Below are 17,626 nucleotides of genomic sequence, written 5' to 3'. Positions count from 1 at the left end.
GTGAAATTTCAGTGAGTCTTTCTGCTCTCATTAACTCCCTGCATGGTCCTTGTCCAGTGGTAAGTTTGAAAAAATAAATACATTAGGCCATAAGAACTTTATGAAACAATAATATGTCAGAGCTGTTGGTTATGATTAATTTGAGATTATTTTAGATCCATAACAGTTCAAGCAGCCCCGAGATAAACATGGTGGGGGAAAATACTTCTTTAGAGTGTTGTTTCTATGCGAAACAACTGAAGCCAGCTGAGTTTTTAATGAAGGAGAACTCCTCTGGGGGCATTGTTTTGTTATTTTCTCCTTCTTCTGAAGGTTTTATTTGCATGTAAATAATAGACAAGAAAAGATGTTTCTCTCCCGTTGATGGATTTCTCTGCAGAACAGAGAGTAGTAGGAAAGTTGCACGATAACCTAAGAGCGGTTAAAGATAATCCCGCTTTCGTCTTTGACCTCGTCACCTCAGTGTTAATAGATGTCACACAGAAGGTGCTTTCAAGGGAGGGAGGTTTCTATTATTGTGACGTCTCTTGAGGTGGCATGTGTATGAAGTGCTATCTTAGCAGAGCGGGGAAGGTGGCGGGAGATTTCGGTGTAAAACATAAATGGCGGGAATGTGCAGAGAAAGCAAGTGCACAGTTTTAAAATTCCATCTGAGTGAAAGAGACACAGGGTGCACCACGACTGACTAATTGTGTTTTAAATTGGGTCTTTGAGCACACAATGGGGAATGGGATTTCTCTGAGCTCCCCGCTGAAGCACCCAAGGATGAGAAAGTTGTCAAGATTTGTAGGTCAGACTGCAGGGGTTGTTGTTAGGCAGACTTGCTCATAGGTCTAGATGTCACAGTGGTTTAATTCAGTGCTATATTTAATAGTGACTGTTGGTCTCAAAGTTTCGATTGGTTTCAACAGTAGCCTATTCCCCAGTTTCTTTTCTCAGCTTTGATATCACCTTGCAGCGTTTTTTGTTCACAGTCATGAAGTCAGAGTATTATAAATATCCATTCTATGTGACTACATTTTCTCTCTTCTCACGGTGTATGAAGTGCATAAATCTGTCAAGTTAAAATCTTAATTGATTTCAAATTGTTAAAGGGAATTGCAGGAGTATATCCTAGTCCCATTTGGAGCTTATCAGAGCCTGACCCGGTTTCGGTGTGCTGCGTTAGAGTGTAGCTCCTCTGGGATCTGTCCCATGCTCATGCTGACAAAGGGAAGAAGGCCACAGCTGGCCCATCCTAGCCGAGCCCAACATAGCCTGACACAACCTTAGTTTAACGTCAGCTAATCCTTCCTAACGCTGCCTGCTCCAAACTACCAAAAGGTGTTCACACTATAATTTCTCCCTCCTTCCTCATTGTAGGTCACTTGGTCTTCCTTCTTCCATTTTGAAAAAGGCTTGCGGGGATATTTTGCCCTACAAAAAAAATAATTATGTTATCTCCCTAATTCCCAATTATTATGCACAGGCTTATTTAAGAAAAAGGATTAGATTTTCTCTCCTTTTTGTGGCTGCACCAGCGAGCAGAGAACGGATTTGAACATGACACTCCTCTCCTCCGCTGCAGTGAGGGGTCCTACACTTGGATGAACTGGGGGAGGAGAGAGCACAGTGGGGCTGTCATGTAAGCCGTCTCCTCTGGGGCCACCTCTCGGCGCGTACTGCTTCCTGCCTCAGGTAGAAGCTTCAGTGTTTCTGCTGCTGAGGCGTCAGGCTGCTCTATCTCCTCTCTACTGCCTCCCACTGAGCACGCAACACATCCCCTCTTAAGGCACTGAAATGGAGAAGGTAAGGTTTCTTTCAGTTTATTATCTCAATTTTAACATTATGTCTTTTCTGAAAAAGCAGGAGATTGTTTCTTTTGTTTGCAGATCGTGCCTTTCTGTGCAGAGTTGGCATGCTTGCTGTGTTTGTGTTGCGCTTGTCTCAGAAATCATGTTAGATGTTAGGAATTCCCCAGCCTTTGCCATTGGACAAAGTGCAGGGTGTGCTCGTCCTGAACTGCACTGGATAAATGTCTCAAGAGGGATAAAGTGAATGTTAAATTGCTAGATTGCTGTTGACACCATCTGTGCTATGTTGCCAGCTGATATCGGAAACCAAAAGGGGAGGCAAGCACAACTGACTTAGACGACTTCAGATTTTATGTTAAGATGTGCCATTGTGTTTAGAAATGCTTAAATCATCTTGGTTCATATCAGCATTGATGAACTTAACAGCTTATGCTCAGTCAGGTTTAGTTTTACATGGAGTTTACACGTCTCTGAGGTGTTTGCAAGGATGAGAACAAGTTTCTGAAGTGTGATTTCACAACACACAAATGTTTCTGACATATGCCACCTCATCTTTTTGTCACACACCCTTGTGTATGTGTGTGAAAGTGCGCTCATTGTATTCTTTAAACAGAAGACCTTCTTCTTCTTTCAGAGCTGCTCAGAGTGCACCGAGCCCACACTTGCACAGAGTCTGTGTACGCTCTGCAACAAGTGGTTGTGTTACCAGTGCACAGATGTGCATCAGCATCAGAGAGCTCATATGGCTTCCCAGTATGTCGACTTGCACCAACAACAGAAATCCACTGCCACCCAGTGTCCTGACCTGCACCAGAGGGGCTCCAGCTCCCTGCCTCCTACTGGACAAGGCAAGATTACCTTGTATTTTACACCAAGACTCTGATGCTAGTATGACAGGTTATTAGTGGAGCTACACTTTGTCATTTGCATGCCTTCTTGTTTTCCTTTCTGTTCTATGGTTGTTATTGTTAATCACATTTCAGCTGCAACCTTATAATGAATAATGCATGGCAGTGGCAGTGCTTGATAATGTTGTTCCTGGAGATCCATGTGTTTTATCACACCTATCTTTAACACTTGGCCCAGATTCTGAGGAGCTTGGATGATTTCATTTTTGCTAATATTAGTGCGCTGCTATTTAAAGCCCCTCAAGTATGCCCAGCGGCTTTGTTGCCAGCTGCTTTAGCAGGTCTGCACTGCACAAGTTGTCAAATCTTAACAAGTGCATCCAAGACAGTTTTATTGTGATGTGGGAGAGTTACTGTTTGGTTTGCTTACTTGTGAGAAAAGCTGTGTGACTGCGCTGTCAGACAGGATGTGGTCAGTGAGATCAGGTTGGTGCACACGGGGTGATGCTCAGCTCTCTACCACAGAGATCGCTGATGATTTGCAGGCAGGAGGGGGTTGACTGGGGTGAGCAGTCCAGCAGAAAGCAGTGGGGTTCATTAGCCATATCTAGATATTGTTAGATAGATGTTCTGTTGATTGATCTATTTAGAAAAGTGTGAGTAGTAGTTTAGAGAACATGTATCAGTATGTTTGTGTGTGTGTGTGTATGTGTGGGGGGAGGGTGATGACACTGCAAAGGCTGAATACGAAATATTATTAACTTACATCTTAACACAGCCTTTGCAACCCAAGTCAACTTGAGTCAATATCACAGGACAGTTAACTTTAAATCACCCACTGGTGCAAGGTACACATATACTATGTACCTGCACAGCTACAGACAACAGTTAGTTGTAGTCTGCAGTTGGAAACAGAAAACAATTACATTTGCTGTCCTCAAGGATAAAAATCCAGCAGCCAGAACCTCTAAAGCTCCCTCATTGATGTGTTGCATGTGTAGGTTTAAGCATTTTAAAAAACAAAGTACATAAATAATGTTGCTCTTTATGTTGGTTACGTGTGGGACTGTTTATTGGCTGGGGCTATAACTATAATCAAACTTCAAATCAAATCAGCTCTGTTTGTCTTGTGTGAATGTATATACATACATGTATTGTATATCTGTACTCTCATTTATGTGTCTCAGTTTCAAATAATTTTGGTCAACTTAGGGGAAGCTTTTAGATTCTTTAAGTATTTTTATTTTTAGTTCACACTCTAACAGTGAAGCATGTAAATGAGCAACATAACTGTAAGGCCATTCTTCAAAAGTGGTGCTTCCTCAATTAAGGTTTAGCAGGCGCCAATGTACTGCTACATGTCTTTGTCTTCTTCTGTTGCATTTATTTATTTTCAGATCTTCTACTATAATGCACCATTCCAGCTCTGGGTTTGAATCGCCTGTTGACTTTTGCCAATGCCCCCCCCCCCCCCCGTGTATGTCTTTCAGGCCCAGGGTCGTATCCTTGTTCCTTCCTCATGTGCCACTCTCACAGACAGGAGCCCTTGGAGCTTTTCTGCGAGTCATGTGACCTTCTGTGCTGTAGCAGCTGTCACCTGTCCTCCCACAAAAACCACAGGTCAGTCCTCAGATAACACAGCACACAAGGACACTGCAGAGAAGGGCTAACCGCAGGTTAAAAACTTCCTCTGAGCTTTTTAACTGCCTTGTCACTTTTATCGTCCGCATCTGCATACACTACCCTTGGCCAGACTAACATTCATTACGTATTCATACCCTTTTGTTTTCTGTGATGTTACACTACAGTAGCCGCCTCGAAGGTCACCTGCATAATGTCTTGTCCTCAGGGGAAACAAATTTAATTCTGGTGTACTTTGTGCCCAAAGAATAAATTAGTGAACTCTCTGCCGTTGGACACTTTGGTCTCTCATGTGTTTAGGGTGGTGCAGATCGGGAAGGCCCTACAGGACCAGCAGTGGCTGTTTGAGAGCCTCATGGTGCAGGTGGAAGAGAGGAGGTCTGCAGTGGAGAACAATGCCAAACAGTTACAGGACAGGTTGGTTTCACCTCACTCAGTCCCAGTTCTGAGCAATGTCTGCCACAACACTCAATCATTTAGCACTATCAAATATAGCATGCTAACGAACGAATATATATCTGAAATGCTGCTTTCCACTGCTTCTGTGAGGGACATTTCTGTCTTTCTGTCTGTGTAGACTTCATGGAGTAAAGATTGCACACAGGAAGGCAGAGAACCAGATTAAAATGGCAAAGATGATTATGATGAACGAGCTTAACAAACGAGCCAACCTATTAATAGAGCAACTGGAGGTAATTACTTTCTCTTTCTTTCTTTCCTTCTTATCATTCAGCCAGCTGTGAATCTACATGCAAAGAATCCCTAAGTCCCATGATGTAATCAGCCAGGAAAGCCAGGGAACATGATCCCATAATAATGTGCCAAAATTGCTTAAACTAGCATTAACAATTCAGAAAATATATCTGTCCAAAAATGAGGGGTTGATGAGCCAACACTGGAGCCACAAATGCTCTCTGTGTGTCAGTAGTTGCACTTAATGCATTTCTCTGAATGCAGTTATTTATTTATTTATTTATTTATTTGCAGAAGATTTCAGAGGGCTTCCAGCAGCGTCTGGAGGACCAGCTGCAAGGGGCAATTGAGATATGTGGCCAGCTGGACCACATTCAGAAGTTCATCACCTGGGCTACGACCCATCACTGCAGAGGCCCGGTGCTCTTCAGCCGAGCTCTGGTATGCAAACAAGACAATCACCAGACGGCCACTCTTCTGTTGTGAAACACACACACACACACATACGCACCCACCCACGCACACAAACACACACACACACACACACACACACACACACACACACACACAGAGTGTGTCCTGTAAGGCAAGTAGTGTACATCTTTTGGGAAGTAGAACAAGTGTCATGTCTGATTGTATCTTCTATGAAAAAGGAACTGTACATCACATTTATATTTAAACTGGGACTCAGATTGTACTCCTAAGATCGTACTGTTCAACCTGTGAAACTCTTGTGCAGTGTCCTCTGTTCTCATGGAGGAGCTTTGTTGTAGTCAAAATTGCTGAAGTTGCATCACTGGCTTTATTCCTTTATTTTCAGCTTAGTCTCAGAAACTACTAAAAGTACTGGGAGCTTGGGCTTTGAAATTGTAGAAGGGGCAAAAAGAATATCTTGTCAGAATATCTTGGACTCTTTGCGTCAGTTTGATCACATCTATTTACACTGACTCTTAAAAGAAAAAAGAAAAAAAAGAACTCTTTATTTTAGATCTAAGTGAAACTTTTGAGCAAGGTATTGATTAGTTGTATTACTGGTATTTGATTTCCAATTGCTGGATTTCTAATACATTTTTGAGATGATCTTTGTCAGTCATCATTATCTTCAAGTGTCTTTTGAACTCTTGTTGCTGCTTGGTCTTTGCAATCCATAAACACAGTAAGGAAAATACATCCTGTTTTCCTTTATAAACTGCAGGCTAATTATTATTATTATTATTATTTTTTTTTTTTTCAGATTTCACTCCAGATGCAGCAGCTGCTTGAGGCGTCGCTTCATTCGGAATCTTGGAGTCCTGTGAAGATCAAATTCAACTGGGATGCCAGTTATTGGACAAAGCAGATTTCCTCTTTAGGTAAAATGAATGTTAATGAAGCATAATGATTACATAATAATTTAATATGCATTTGTGAAAATGAACATAGAAATAAGCACATTGTACAGTAAATGTTGATGTCACTTTTGTTTCAAGGAGGTACCTACCTACTTAAAAATATTTTTGTACAACCGAAAACCATTGGCATCTATCTGTTTATTATCTTCCCTATTATTTTTATGGATGATATAAGATCTCATACTGTGACTCTGTTGATCTGCAGGCCAGCTGACTGTTGAGGGTGGAAACTGCTCTTATCCTCCGGGACTGGCCTGCTCCAGTATTATGAGGCCCCAACCCGTCGCCTGCTTGGCTCTGCCACCTGTGTTTCACAGAGGACAAGAGCCAGGCTGTGGGTACCAGGCCTGCTGTGAGCCCCAAATGTGTTGCCTGCATGGCATTCCCTCTCAGCCAGATATGCCTGTTCTAGACAAAAGCCAGCTGGAAGCCACACTTTATAACTCCAACTGTGCTCAGCCTGCACTTATATCTGCCTCCTTGCACCAAAACCAGCAGCTCCAGAGGTGCTGGGACATGGAGAGTTCCATGCAATGCCTTCCCGCAGCATCACCTGTCCCAGTCATCGGCCCCATCCAGCTCAACTGCAGCCGAAGATCTGCATCTCAGCCACAAGCTGCTGACTCCCAACCCCGCTCTCAGTCTAAATCCTACCGCTCTTATCGCCAACACCACAGAGAAGTCCGTCCAGACAGCCAGGCTCAGCTAAGTGCAGGCCGTGGCCGGCCAGGCCCGTGTCAGGGGAAGATGTTGACCAATGCATCTCTGCAGCTGGAGCTCAGCCACACAGTTGTGGACCGAGATGTGATGACTGAGGGAAGCTGGGAGGAGAGATGCAGAGTTGGAGAGACTTATGGACAAACAGCAGCTGTTGAATGCATAGAGTTGGTGGGGCAGGAAAAAAGGAAGCGCAGTCCTGTCCAACTGCAGCATCAGCTTCAAGTTTCAGCAGAGATGAGAAAAGATCAGCAGAGGACGAGACCGCCAATGATGCTCAGAGACCACAGAGATAGCAGGGTGAGAGATTATGTAATAATACTGGTATATACATCACAAAAAGCAATCGGAAATGGGGAAAAGGGAAAGAACAATACTATGAATTAGGGGTGGGACTCTATTAAAAAAAAAAAATTATCTAATTAATTAAAGGCTTTGTAATTAATTCATCTCGATTAATCACATTTTAATCGCATAACAATATTTGCCCCAAAAAGCACCATTTTTTAATTTAAATGGGTTTAAGTGGACGACTGAATCAGACAATAGACACAGACATGAATATTGTAAACTCAAACTCTTTTAATGTCTGGAAAAATGCATTTAATTGCATTTCAATTCAAAACAGTAGAAAAAGAAAGACAATATCCCTGGCATAAACTGAACAGACCTAAAGTTAAAGTGCCATTTTAAGTACTTAAGTACTTTTTCAGAGTAGTATTGACTTTAAATGGTAAAAAAAAAAAAAAGTTTGGGCTGCTGACCCGTCTTGTCCGTACTCGGACCAGGACTGCTAGACTAACAGCTCTGACAGTTTCTGTGCTCACTGCAACGTGCTTTGCATTTAGGCGACACCTTTGCATTGAAGTGCTTCGGTAGTATGCAAATTACCATGTTCATACCATGTTAATACCCAAAATTACTATCAAACAAAAATAGAGTACATTTTAGGGACATTTCTTACTTCAAAGCCCGGTTATAAGTGACAACTAAACTTCTTCTACAAAGGAGTTAAACATCAGAGTTATGCTTTTGAAAAAGTTCAACCTAGTTAATATCCTGTTTGTAAAGAAACTATGTGAACTCATAATATCCGAGTCACACACTGTCTTTAATACAGTAGAGAATGTAGTACATACACTGTAACATACAAATTCACATTATTTTGACTTATGAAAAATAAAGGGAGATTCTTACATAAAAATAAGACATGTTTAATTCCTGATAACATTGTTAGCAAAATCAGTAAATACTGTAGGTCTAACTATGAACTTCTGCTTGAAAACAAGGTTAAAATGTCATGAGGTAAAGCAACAGTGTTCACACAGTTTCGACGTTTGTCTTGAGATCAAAACATGATATGCAGTGGGGTTTTGTGCACCTCAGTCTTCGGTTTTTCATTTCACATGTGGTTCTGCAAAGTTTCTACGTGCTCCAAATTTGTTTTTAAAAGTAACTCACAACTCATCACATGGTAAACCACACAAAGCTGTTTATACACACCTTGCAAAAGCCACAACTGATCGGTCAAGCTCATTTCCTCTGAATACACAGATGTTCAAACACTTGATCAAACAAACTCAAACACACAAAGACAGTAAAGTCTGACTCCGAAACTGTATAACGTAGTGACATTAAAGTTAAAACAACTGCCAGCAACAAACATACTTAGGAAAGAATTAGTGTATATTTCTTAAATGCTGACATGGTGAGGAGTGCTTTATCTGTGGCAGTATTCAGTTTTAATTAACATGCACTGATGACTGAAACTAAAAGTAACACTTTATCTCAGTGCCAGAATGATCACTTCTTGCAGTTGACAGCTAGCCGGAAAACAGATGGTGCATCAGAAACCTGCTTAAAAAGAAAAGATAATGGGGACAAACAAAGAGCTGTTCTGACAATTAAGGCTGAGCTGCTCAAAGCCATGGCTCCCCAAAATCCACAAGAGTACTGTTCATCATAATCACACTTGGTTCTTGCAACTGCATAATCACCTCTCTAAAAATTCTCAAGATGCATGATTACAAGCACAGAGATGTATTTTTACATTTTCAAGTCACAGCATCTGAAAATGATATAAAACCACTTGGGCCCACTCATTTATGTACTTAACCTGTCATTAATGAGGCACTGAGGGAATAGCGGGGGCTGCCAGATAGATTTCTAGCTATGGTTTGCACTGCGGTTTGCACTGTGGTAAATTCATCCCAAAAAGACAGATTATAGTCTGTTTTCCCCTCAGGTTTGAATCCTGCATACATTTCCTAGGGGTTACACATCAGCTAACTGTTTCAGTCGCATGATACTTAGGAGCATGTGCTCAGTGTCAGCTTGGCCTGAATGTATAATGGTGTGCTAGAAAAAGAGTAAAAATGGCAGAAGAACGTGTTAAAAATTAGATTAAACGATGAGTCAGACCCCTACTTACACTAACTAACGACACAGCCGAGGAGTTTTCGAAGATTCATGGGACACGTGCATCATTCACACTGTATTATATGTAAGAGAGAGGAGAGCATAGTAGTATGTGATTTGCAGTTCTGGCTTAATCAAAAGCCCACACTGAAGCCCTGATGTTTTAATTTACATATGATAATTGGTGTGGTAACCAAACCTTTCATTGCTTGTACAATACCACTAATATATGCAGCATGTTTTTAAGGACGGAACTGAATTATTCCCAGAATAGGCTCTGAGTGATGTTTTTGTTCATTTAGTCTGTGTCCACTGCTCACATCACACTCTTGTTCTCTCCTTTCAGTTGTTAATGGCATGAACGGGTGCATTTGTGCATGTGATGCAGCTTGAAACCCTGCTCACTTGTGTATGTTTATGTCTCTGACAGAGATCCACATCCCTGGAGGTGTCAGTGACAGCCAACGACTGTGTATCTGACGTGCCGAGCAGCAGGCTCAGCCCTAGTTCTGCGTGCACGAGGAGGAAGAGGCGCTCCCAGAGCATCCCAGCAGAACTGGCAGCCCCGTCCACCAGCCATTGCACCGAAAGGCCCACAGGATGTACTAACAACCCAGTGGCAGGAGCTGCGAAGAAGGTAACCCTGCATACGAATATAATCACACGAGGCAAGTGATCACATTTACATGTGGGTTCCTGACATTGTAAAAAATGTGAAATGACAGTATTGTTACTTCCTGTCATACACTATTCCACGACGAAAATACATTTCTCTAAAACCAATGTAGAACAGGGCAGTAGAAGACAACACTGTGCATGATACTTACAAAGAGATGCTCAGCTCTCATGACATGGCCAGTGGAAAATTAGACAGCAGTTTAATGAGCAGCTCCAGCTGTTGATGAAGATAATGTGGTATGATCATAAGGTTAGCTACTTAGTAGACCTCAGGTGAGTTCTCAGGGTCAAAGAATTTTCAAACGTAGTTTTGAAGCCAATACTTCAAGAAACATTTGCATAACATTTATATTTGGAGAGTTCCAATCTTTGGCATTATACTTACTTTAAAGTGGAGTCGTATCAATTTTATAAAGTACGTTTATAAAGAGACCTCATAGAGAACTCGTTCCTTTATCTCTACACTAGCTGCTGCAGGCCAACACACCTCTGAACTGTGATCTCTGAACTATTAATGTTGAGTAGTAGTGTGGTTAATGCAGGGGTCCGATTTGACAAGGAACTGAAAATGAATAAAGTCACCTTGGCTTCTGCAACATCGCTTTTGTAATTTAAATAGAAGTGCATTGCAATTTGGTGCAGTACTCTTGTAAAGAAAAAAGAAAAAAGGAAGAAAAAAGAATTAGAACAATCAACCATTTCAATAAGATCCCTCAACTTATTACTTTTATGAATAAAAGCATAATGGTAAAGTTACATATACAAATATATTTAAGCCTTTTCCAGTGGTAGATGTTTGTGCCCTAATAAGTTTTAACTGATGTTTACTTTGTTCTCAGTGTGAAATTATGGATCCCAGACAGAGGAGAGCTTCAGATGGCGTGCTTTGTGTTGTTAAGGAAACTTTATCTGACGCGGCCCCATCCAGAGGACACTTGTCTCCTTTGCTGTCCTATAAGATGGAGCCAGGTGCTGTAAAATGCCATTAGCTCATTTCCTGTGTTCTCAAATAAACAGAATGCAACGTTTCTGACTGCATATCTATCTTTGAATTTTTTTAGATCATCCATTCACTTATGTCAGTGAGATTGATTATGAGGCCAAGGAGAAACACAGGATGTCAAGAAACGGCCACAACAGGTGTGCAACGGCTGACATGTCAAACATTTGTCCGTGTGAAAATCATGAAAATAGTTTTTATCATACATTCTCTGCTTCCATCTAAAGTAACAGACTGAAGGACGCAGAAAGGCCCAAGGTTCCAGTGGTTTGCTTAGAGCGTCTCAAAATACTTGTGTCTCAACTCCCACCCCATGGGCGACGACAGAGTGACCCTTTACCTGCCAGTGGAACGGACAAGAGTGAAACTCTCCCTCAGCAAAGAACCTGGCACGGAGTATGTCTTATTTCTTTTTATTCATTACAGGAAAGGTGATGTTTTAAATTCCATGGCTTAGCAATCTAGCAGTCTTCAGTGCTAAGCTAACTTTTAGTAGCAACTTTATAGGCGCACACAGATGTGAGAAAGGCATTGATCTTCTCATCAGACCCTTAGAAAAAAACAAATACCAACATACAGTATTATGTACTGTACACAGATGAGTCACAACATTGAAACAACTGACAGGACAAGTAAATAACATTGACCATCTTGTGACAATTCAGTGTTCTGCTGGGAAACATTTGGACCTGGCTTCATGTGGATGTTACTTAGACATGTAGCACCCACCTAGACCAGACCAGGCACCCCCACCCCATAGCAATGACACTCCTTGATGGCAGCAGCCATCCCCAGCAGGATGCAGCCTGACACAGACACACACACAAAAACGGTTTAGGAACAACTAAAAAAAACACATGAAGAACAGCACAAGGTGTTGATCTGGCCTCCAAATTCACTAGATCCCAAACTGATCAAGTATCAATGGGATGATCCACAGAGGCCCCTCCCCTCAACCCATTGGACTCAAAGGCCCCCACGAACAAAATTCTGTTGCCAGACACCACAGGACACTCTCAGAAGGCCCATGTCCATTCTCTGATGAGTCACAACTGTTTAGGAGACACAACGGAGACCTACACAATATTAGGAATATACTATACTGTATATATAGATCCCATGTTCAGCACATAGGAGTAAAATGCACAGATGGTTACATGCGCAGTTCTAGCTATCTCCTCAAAGCTATCTCTTTATGCATTCTTATTATATAAATAACAGTTATTCTCCTCTCTTCTGTCTCTCTCTCTCTCTTTTCAAACATAGGGTATAGCTGGAGGCTCTGAGACCAGGAGGACCACCCACTCATCCACAGCACCAGCATATACAGAGCCTCAGTCTCGTAATCAGTCTACCACACACTCAGCCAGCAGTGACTTTGACAGGCACGACAACAGAGAGAGATTCAGCTCTCGTAAAGAATCCACACCGCCCTCCACCGACTCTAAATATGGGCCACCGAGTTACTCTGCTCTGGATCTGGACTCTGACTCTGATCCAAGGTCAGTCTCAGAGGATGCAGTTGTTTCTCAGGTTGGTCCAGGTCCACAGCCAGACTCAGATGGATCACCTGATTCTGACCCAAATACACAGTCTTCATCTGAGGCAGAACTTGAATGTCTGCCTGAGGAGAACCCAGGGGATGCAGGAGAGATGAGGCAGTGTGGAGATTCTGAGCCCAGTCTTGAATATGAGGCAGACCAAGAATCAGATGCAGGAGCAGGTTCGGAGGATGGCCAAGGCCTGGACGGCGATGCAGAATCGGGTGATGCTGAAACAGAGTCTGACATCCAGCCTGAGTATGATCCCACTTTTCAGGCTGAGACAGATTCTGACGCTTTGTCCAACCAGCCTTCAGACTCCCAGGGTTCTGCGGAGTCTGCGCTCGACATTGAGTCCGAAGCTGAAGTGACAGCTGACGACCCACAACCTCTTCGCTCTGACCTGGAAGAGGATTCCCACATTGATCCTGGTCAGAGACCGCTTCTCATTGCAAACCCTGTTGCTCAGAGAGACACAGAGGAAGTCGAGCTTGAGCACGACAGTGCAGAGATGGAGAACGAGGACTTCTGTGCTGTGTGTCTGATTGGTGGAGAGCTGCTGTGCTGTGACCGCTGTCCAAAAGTCTTCCACCTGTCTTGCCACATCCCGCCTCTGCTGAGCTTTCCCTTGTAAGCTTCTTATACCTAAATTTATGCACTCACCTCCTCACCTCCTATTAAACAGATTATTTAAATTGCTAACCTGAGGCTCTGTGTTATCCTGCTTAGGGGAGATTGGGTGTGCAGCCTGTGCAGAGATGCTGAACAGCCAGAGGTTGAATACAACTGTGAGAATGAGAGAACATCTGAGGAACACACATCTGCACAGGGATTGTCCTCCTGTGACCAGAGAGTATGTCTTCTCATAGCAGCATTAACATTAACAAAGACTAGACATTTTGGGATTTTTTTCTGACTACAGCACATCTTGTTTTTGTTGATTGCAGAAATGTGAGCGCCTGACTCTTCTGATCCTCAGTAACATGCTCAGTGCTCCCTTCCATGAGCCTGTCAGTCCACTTGTAAGTGATTACGATTTTCTTACATTCCAGTTACTATTCTCATTTCCACAGTATAATTTATTTTTTATTATACTATAATTGCTCATCTTTACATAAACACATTCTATTGCAACACTGATTGTTGCTATATTTATATGGCTTTGAGACTTCAAGGTTCCTCCATGGATTTTTTTCACATTCAGTTTTTCTCACCAGGCCATAATCCTTAGGGCATCACGGTAGTATTGAATGCATCTTCCTCTCCATAAAATATTTACAGAAGAGTTTTTATTATATATTATTTAGAGACATTTATTGTTAATATTCCTTTATATGATCTATCAGCCCTCTGTTCCTGTAAAGCAGCATCCTCGGTGCATTACCACCAACTACTGTTAGTGCATATGAATTTCTCAGATGCAGAGATACAGTTGGGTCTATATATGTAGGCACACTGACACATTTTTGGTTATCATCTGAAAACAGGGCAATGTGTCTAAAAATGGTTGTAATTCCTGAACCCTTCTTCTGATTAGGATGTGAATACACATAACACATAAGAACATTGCTTTACTGGGAGTGGTCAGAAACTCCTGACAGGGTTCCCTGTATATTTATACTTACGGTTACTTCCTGTTGTGTATTACAGTTTGAACATATTTATAATGGATAACTAGGATCTAAGATGCGTGATTTGTATCAAGACTATGTTCCCAGCAATTACATAGATGGAGGCACATTTGCCACACTGACACATAATGGTATTTATGGAACATTTCTTTTATGGATTTTGAAGGGGAACGTGCTTTGAGGTAATTAAACTGGAATGAGTTTTAAAGAACTAAAGCTGCTGGGTGGAAAATACAGAAGCCTTAAATGTCACTGCTTTTTCCTACAGGCGCGCCATTACTACCAGATCATCAAGAGGCCAATGGACCTGTCAGTGATCAGGGCTAAACTCAATAAGGGGCATACCCGGCATTATCACTCACCAGATCAGTTCGTTGCTGATGTTTATCTCATGTTCCGCAACTGTGCAAAGTTCAATTATGTGAGTTAAAAATAGGGTTTTATCTCACAATCACTATGAATCTTTGTCCAAAGTGTCAATGTAATCATCATCAGCCAGTATTTGACTTGAATTTTTTTTTCTCTCTGACCACAGCCTGACTCCGAGGTGGCCCAAGCTGGCCGCAGCCTCGAGGCCTTCTTCACCTCCAAGCTGAAAGAAGTTTTCCCCGATATTGTTTTTCCCGTGGTGGAGGCAGACTCTGACAGCGATGAGTATGATGAGGCCTACAGGACCACTGAGAGTGGTTTCCCCTGGCCAGAAAAGAGGGAGCAATGCCACAGGAAGAGGAAGAGGAGACCGTCTCTCAAATCGAGAAGACACCACTTCTAAACAGAGGTGACTGGAGCGCTACCATGGTCGCAAACCAAACATGGTGGTTTTGTGTGTAATTATACAGTTTTTATTTAGCAGCCCCTGGGAGTGCAACAGTGTTTTCTTTCTGTAGTCTAAAAGAGGCCAAACGTTCTCGTTTGCAGCAGTGTGACAGTGCTGCCATCTGATGGCAGTTGAACATATTGAAACTTCAAATAAGAAATACTGGAACTATTATTATCCTCGCAGACTGGTTAGATGAGCAGACAGTGTAAAATATAAAATGATTTTAAGTCAGTTACTGGAATTTGTGTTTGTTGCATTGCTTCTGCAGCCATAAAACCTTTTATAGTAAAGAGGTAATGCTATAATTGTTACTTTTGGCCACTCTTAATTTGCTTCTGATGCACCGCACTGCTGACTATTTTAAGTATTGACTTTTAATTCTTGCCTACCTTGAGTCATATGCTTTCTTGTACAGAGAAGACGCTGTAGCTGAATGTTTCTAATCTCACATCTTTATCGTGTGGACTTGTGTACTTTTTTAGGCGTATTTAACAGTTCTTTAATATTGGTAGATATGGCATTATCATCACCGTTGAACATATTTATACACATGTAACTGTATAGAGCTTTATTTTACTATATGTGTCATTTTAATTACTAAATGATTGCAGGCAATTATCTTTGGTTTGATTATTGATATAATTACATTTCTCAGTAGCTTTCTTTGAAAAGCAGCAACAAATCCTTTCGACTTAGTCCAGAACAATACAGAATGTGAGCGATTGTTACCATAACCACTGTTAAAGTGGAACAGTATTATTAGAGTGTTTATCATCCTGACCAAACAGTAGATGAACATTTCAATTTTACATTTAATATGAATTTAAGTCGTATGTACATTTCCGTTTCACCAAGCAAAATCTTTTAATGTTTAAATATCTCAGGCTTAATGACAGTGTAAGGTATTGATATCATTCAGTATTGATTATTATAAAAATGTCCTTGTTGTTTGTAGAGCCACACTCTTTAAGGAATCCGTTTAAACTAACGCTGTAGCTCATTTCCTGTTTTTAAATCTACTTTACTTACTTCCTGCAGCTTGAAATAAACTTAAGTCGACTTTTACTGTAATTACTGCACAAAAGAGTGAATGTACAGTATGTGTAATGTTAATTGGTTTAAAATCAGTAGATGTACTAATACTTCCTACTGTATCAGGGAAGATTGATAAACTATAGTAACGTCACTGTTTCAGGAGAACGGGTTCGGTTTTCTCACCACCCTCTTTTGTTTTCTTTTTTTCTTTTTTTACGGTAACAGCACGGCAAATACACATATCAATATCAATAAATGCATACAAAAGAAAACATGTTTTCATATTATTTCTTTTGTGAATGAATATTCACATGAATATCTTGTGAGTTCCACCTACTGCTCATTGTGTCTGTTCTGATTAAACTCACTGATCACGAGGATGATGGTTTAAATATCCTAAGCTAGAATCCTCCTCTGTTGTACTGAGATAATAAATCCAGCATGTTTGTGCTGGATGAAAGAACACGGCTTGGCTCGCTGGTTGTTGCAGCAATGGAGGCCATATTGGAAACTGTTACTGAAAAGAGCACAAACATGATTTGCGTAGATTTTGCAGAAAACTCACTACCACAGCAAAAAGCTCTTTGTAAATACTGTGGAAAATAACACATTGGATTCATTTTTTAGAGAATTTTGAGCAGATAAGCAGATACAATATGAAATGAAATTTAGAATCTGTTAAATACACGAATACAACATAGTCAATACAATACAAAGACAATACAGTCCATTGGTTATGGATGTAATACAACTTCATTATGGGTTTATGCAGAGTGGTGAGTTGTTAAAATTCCTCATGGTACAGTAACATCACATTTTTATTGTGAGCTTAAGAAGACTAATGAGAGTTTCACCATATGGTATCTCACAAAAGTGAGTACACCGCTCACATTTTTGTAAATATTTTATATCTTTTCACGGGACAACACTGAAGATATGACACTTAGGTACAATGTTAAGTAGTCAGTGTACAGCTCGTATAACAGTGGAAATTTGCTGTCCCCTCAAAATAACTCAACACACAGCCATTAATGTCTAAACCGCTGGCAACAGAAGTGAGTACACCCCTAAGTGAAAATGTCCAAATTGTGCCCAATTAGCCATTTTCCCTCCCCGGTGTCCTGTGAGTCGATAGTGTTACAAGGTCTCAGGTGTGAATGGGGAGCAGGTGTGTTAAATTTGGTGTTATTGCTCTCACATTCTCTCATACTGGTCACTGGAAGTTCAACATGGCACCTCATGGCAAAGAACTCAAAAATGAGGATCTGAAAAAAAGAATTGTTGCTCTACATAAGGATGGCCTATTAGAAGATTACCAACACCCTGAAACTGAGCTGCAGCACGGTGGCCAAGACCATACAGAGGTTTAACAGGACAGGTTCCACTCTGAACAGGCCTCACCATGGTCAACCAAAGAAGA

The 17,626-nt window shown here is 41.4% G+C and overlaps 1 protein-coding gene across 1 annotated transcript; it reads left to right on the top strand.

Moving 5' to 3' along the window:
- Positions 1-1,775: 1,775 nt before the first annotated feature.
- On the top strand, positions 1,776-16,439 carry trim66 (tripartite motif containing 66). Its single transcript, XM_084540763.1, has 17 exons — positions 1,776-1,788; positions 2,428-2,641; positions 4,132-4,261; positions 4,583-4,699; positions 4,860-4,974; positions 5,270-5,416; positions 6,210-6,327; positions 6,572-7,383; positions 9,932-10,138; positions 11,019-11,148; positions 11,241-11,319; positions 11,407-11,575; positions 12,446-13,350; positions 13,450-13,573; positions 13,668-13,742; positions 14,620-14,772; positions 14,887-16,439. The coding sequence occupies exons 1-17, from the start codon at positions 1,780-1,782 to the stop codon at positions 15,121-15,123; spliced, it is 3,741 nt and encodes a 1,246-aa protein (XP_084396889.1). The 5' UTR covers positions 1,776-1,779; the 3' UTR covers positions 15,124-16,439.
- The last annotated feature ends 1,187 nt before the right edge of the window (positions 16,440-17,626 follow it).

The sequence above is a fragment of the Chelon labrosus genome (assembly GCF_963514085.1).
Source record: "Chelon labrosus genome assembly, chromosome: 3".
Taxonomy (NCBI): domain Eukaryota; kingdom Metazoa; phylum Chordata; class Actinopteri; order Mugiliformes; family Mugilidae; genus Chelon; species Chelon labrosus.
Note: the sequence above shows the minus strand (reverse complement) of the source record. Positions and strands in the feature narration are given on the sequence as shown.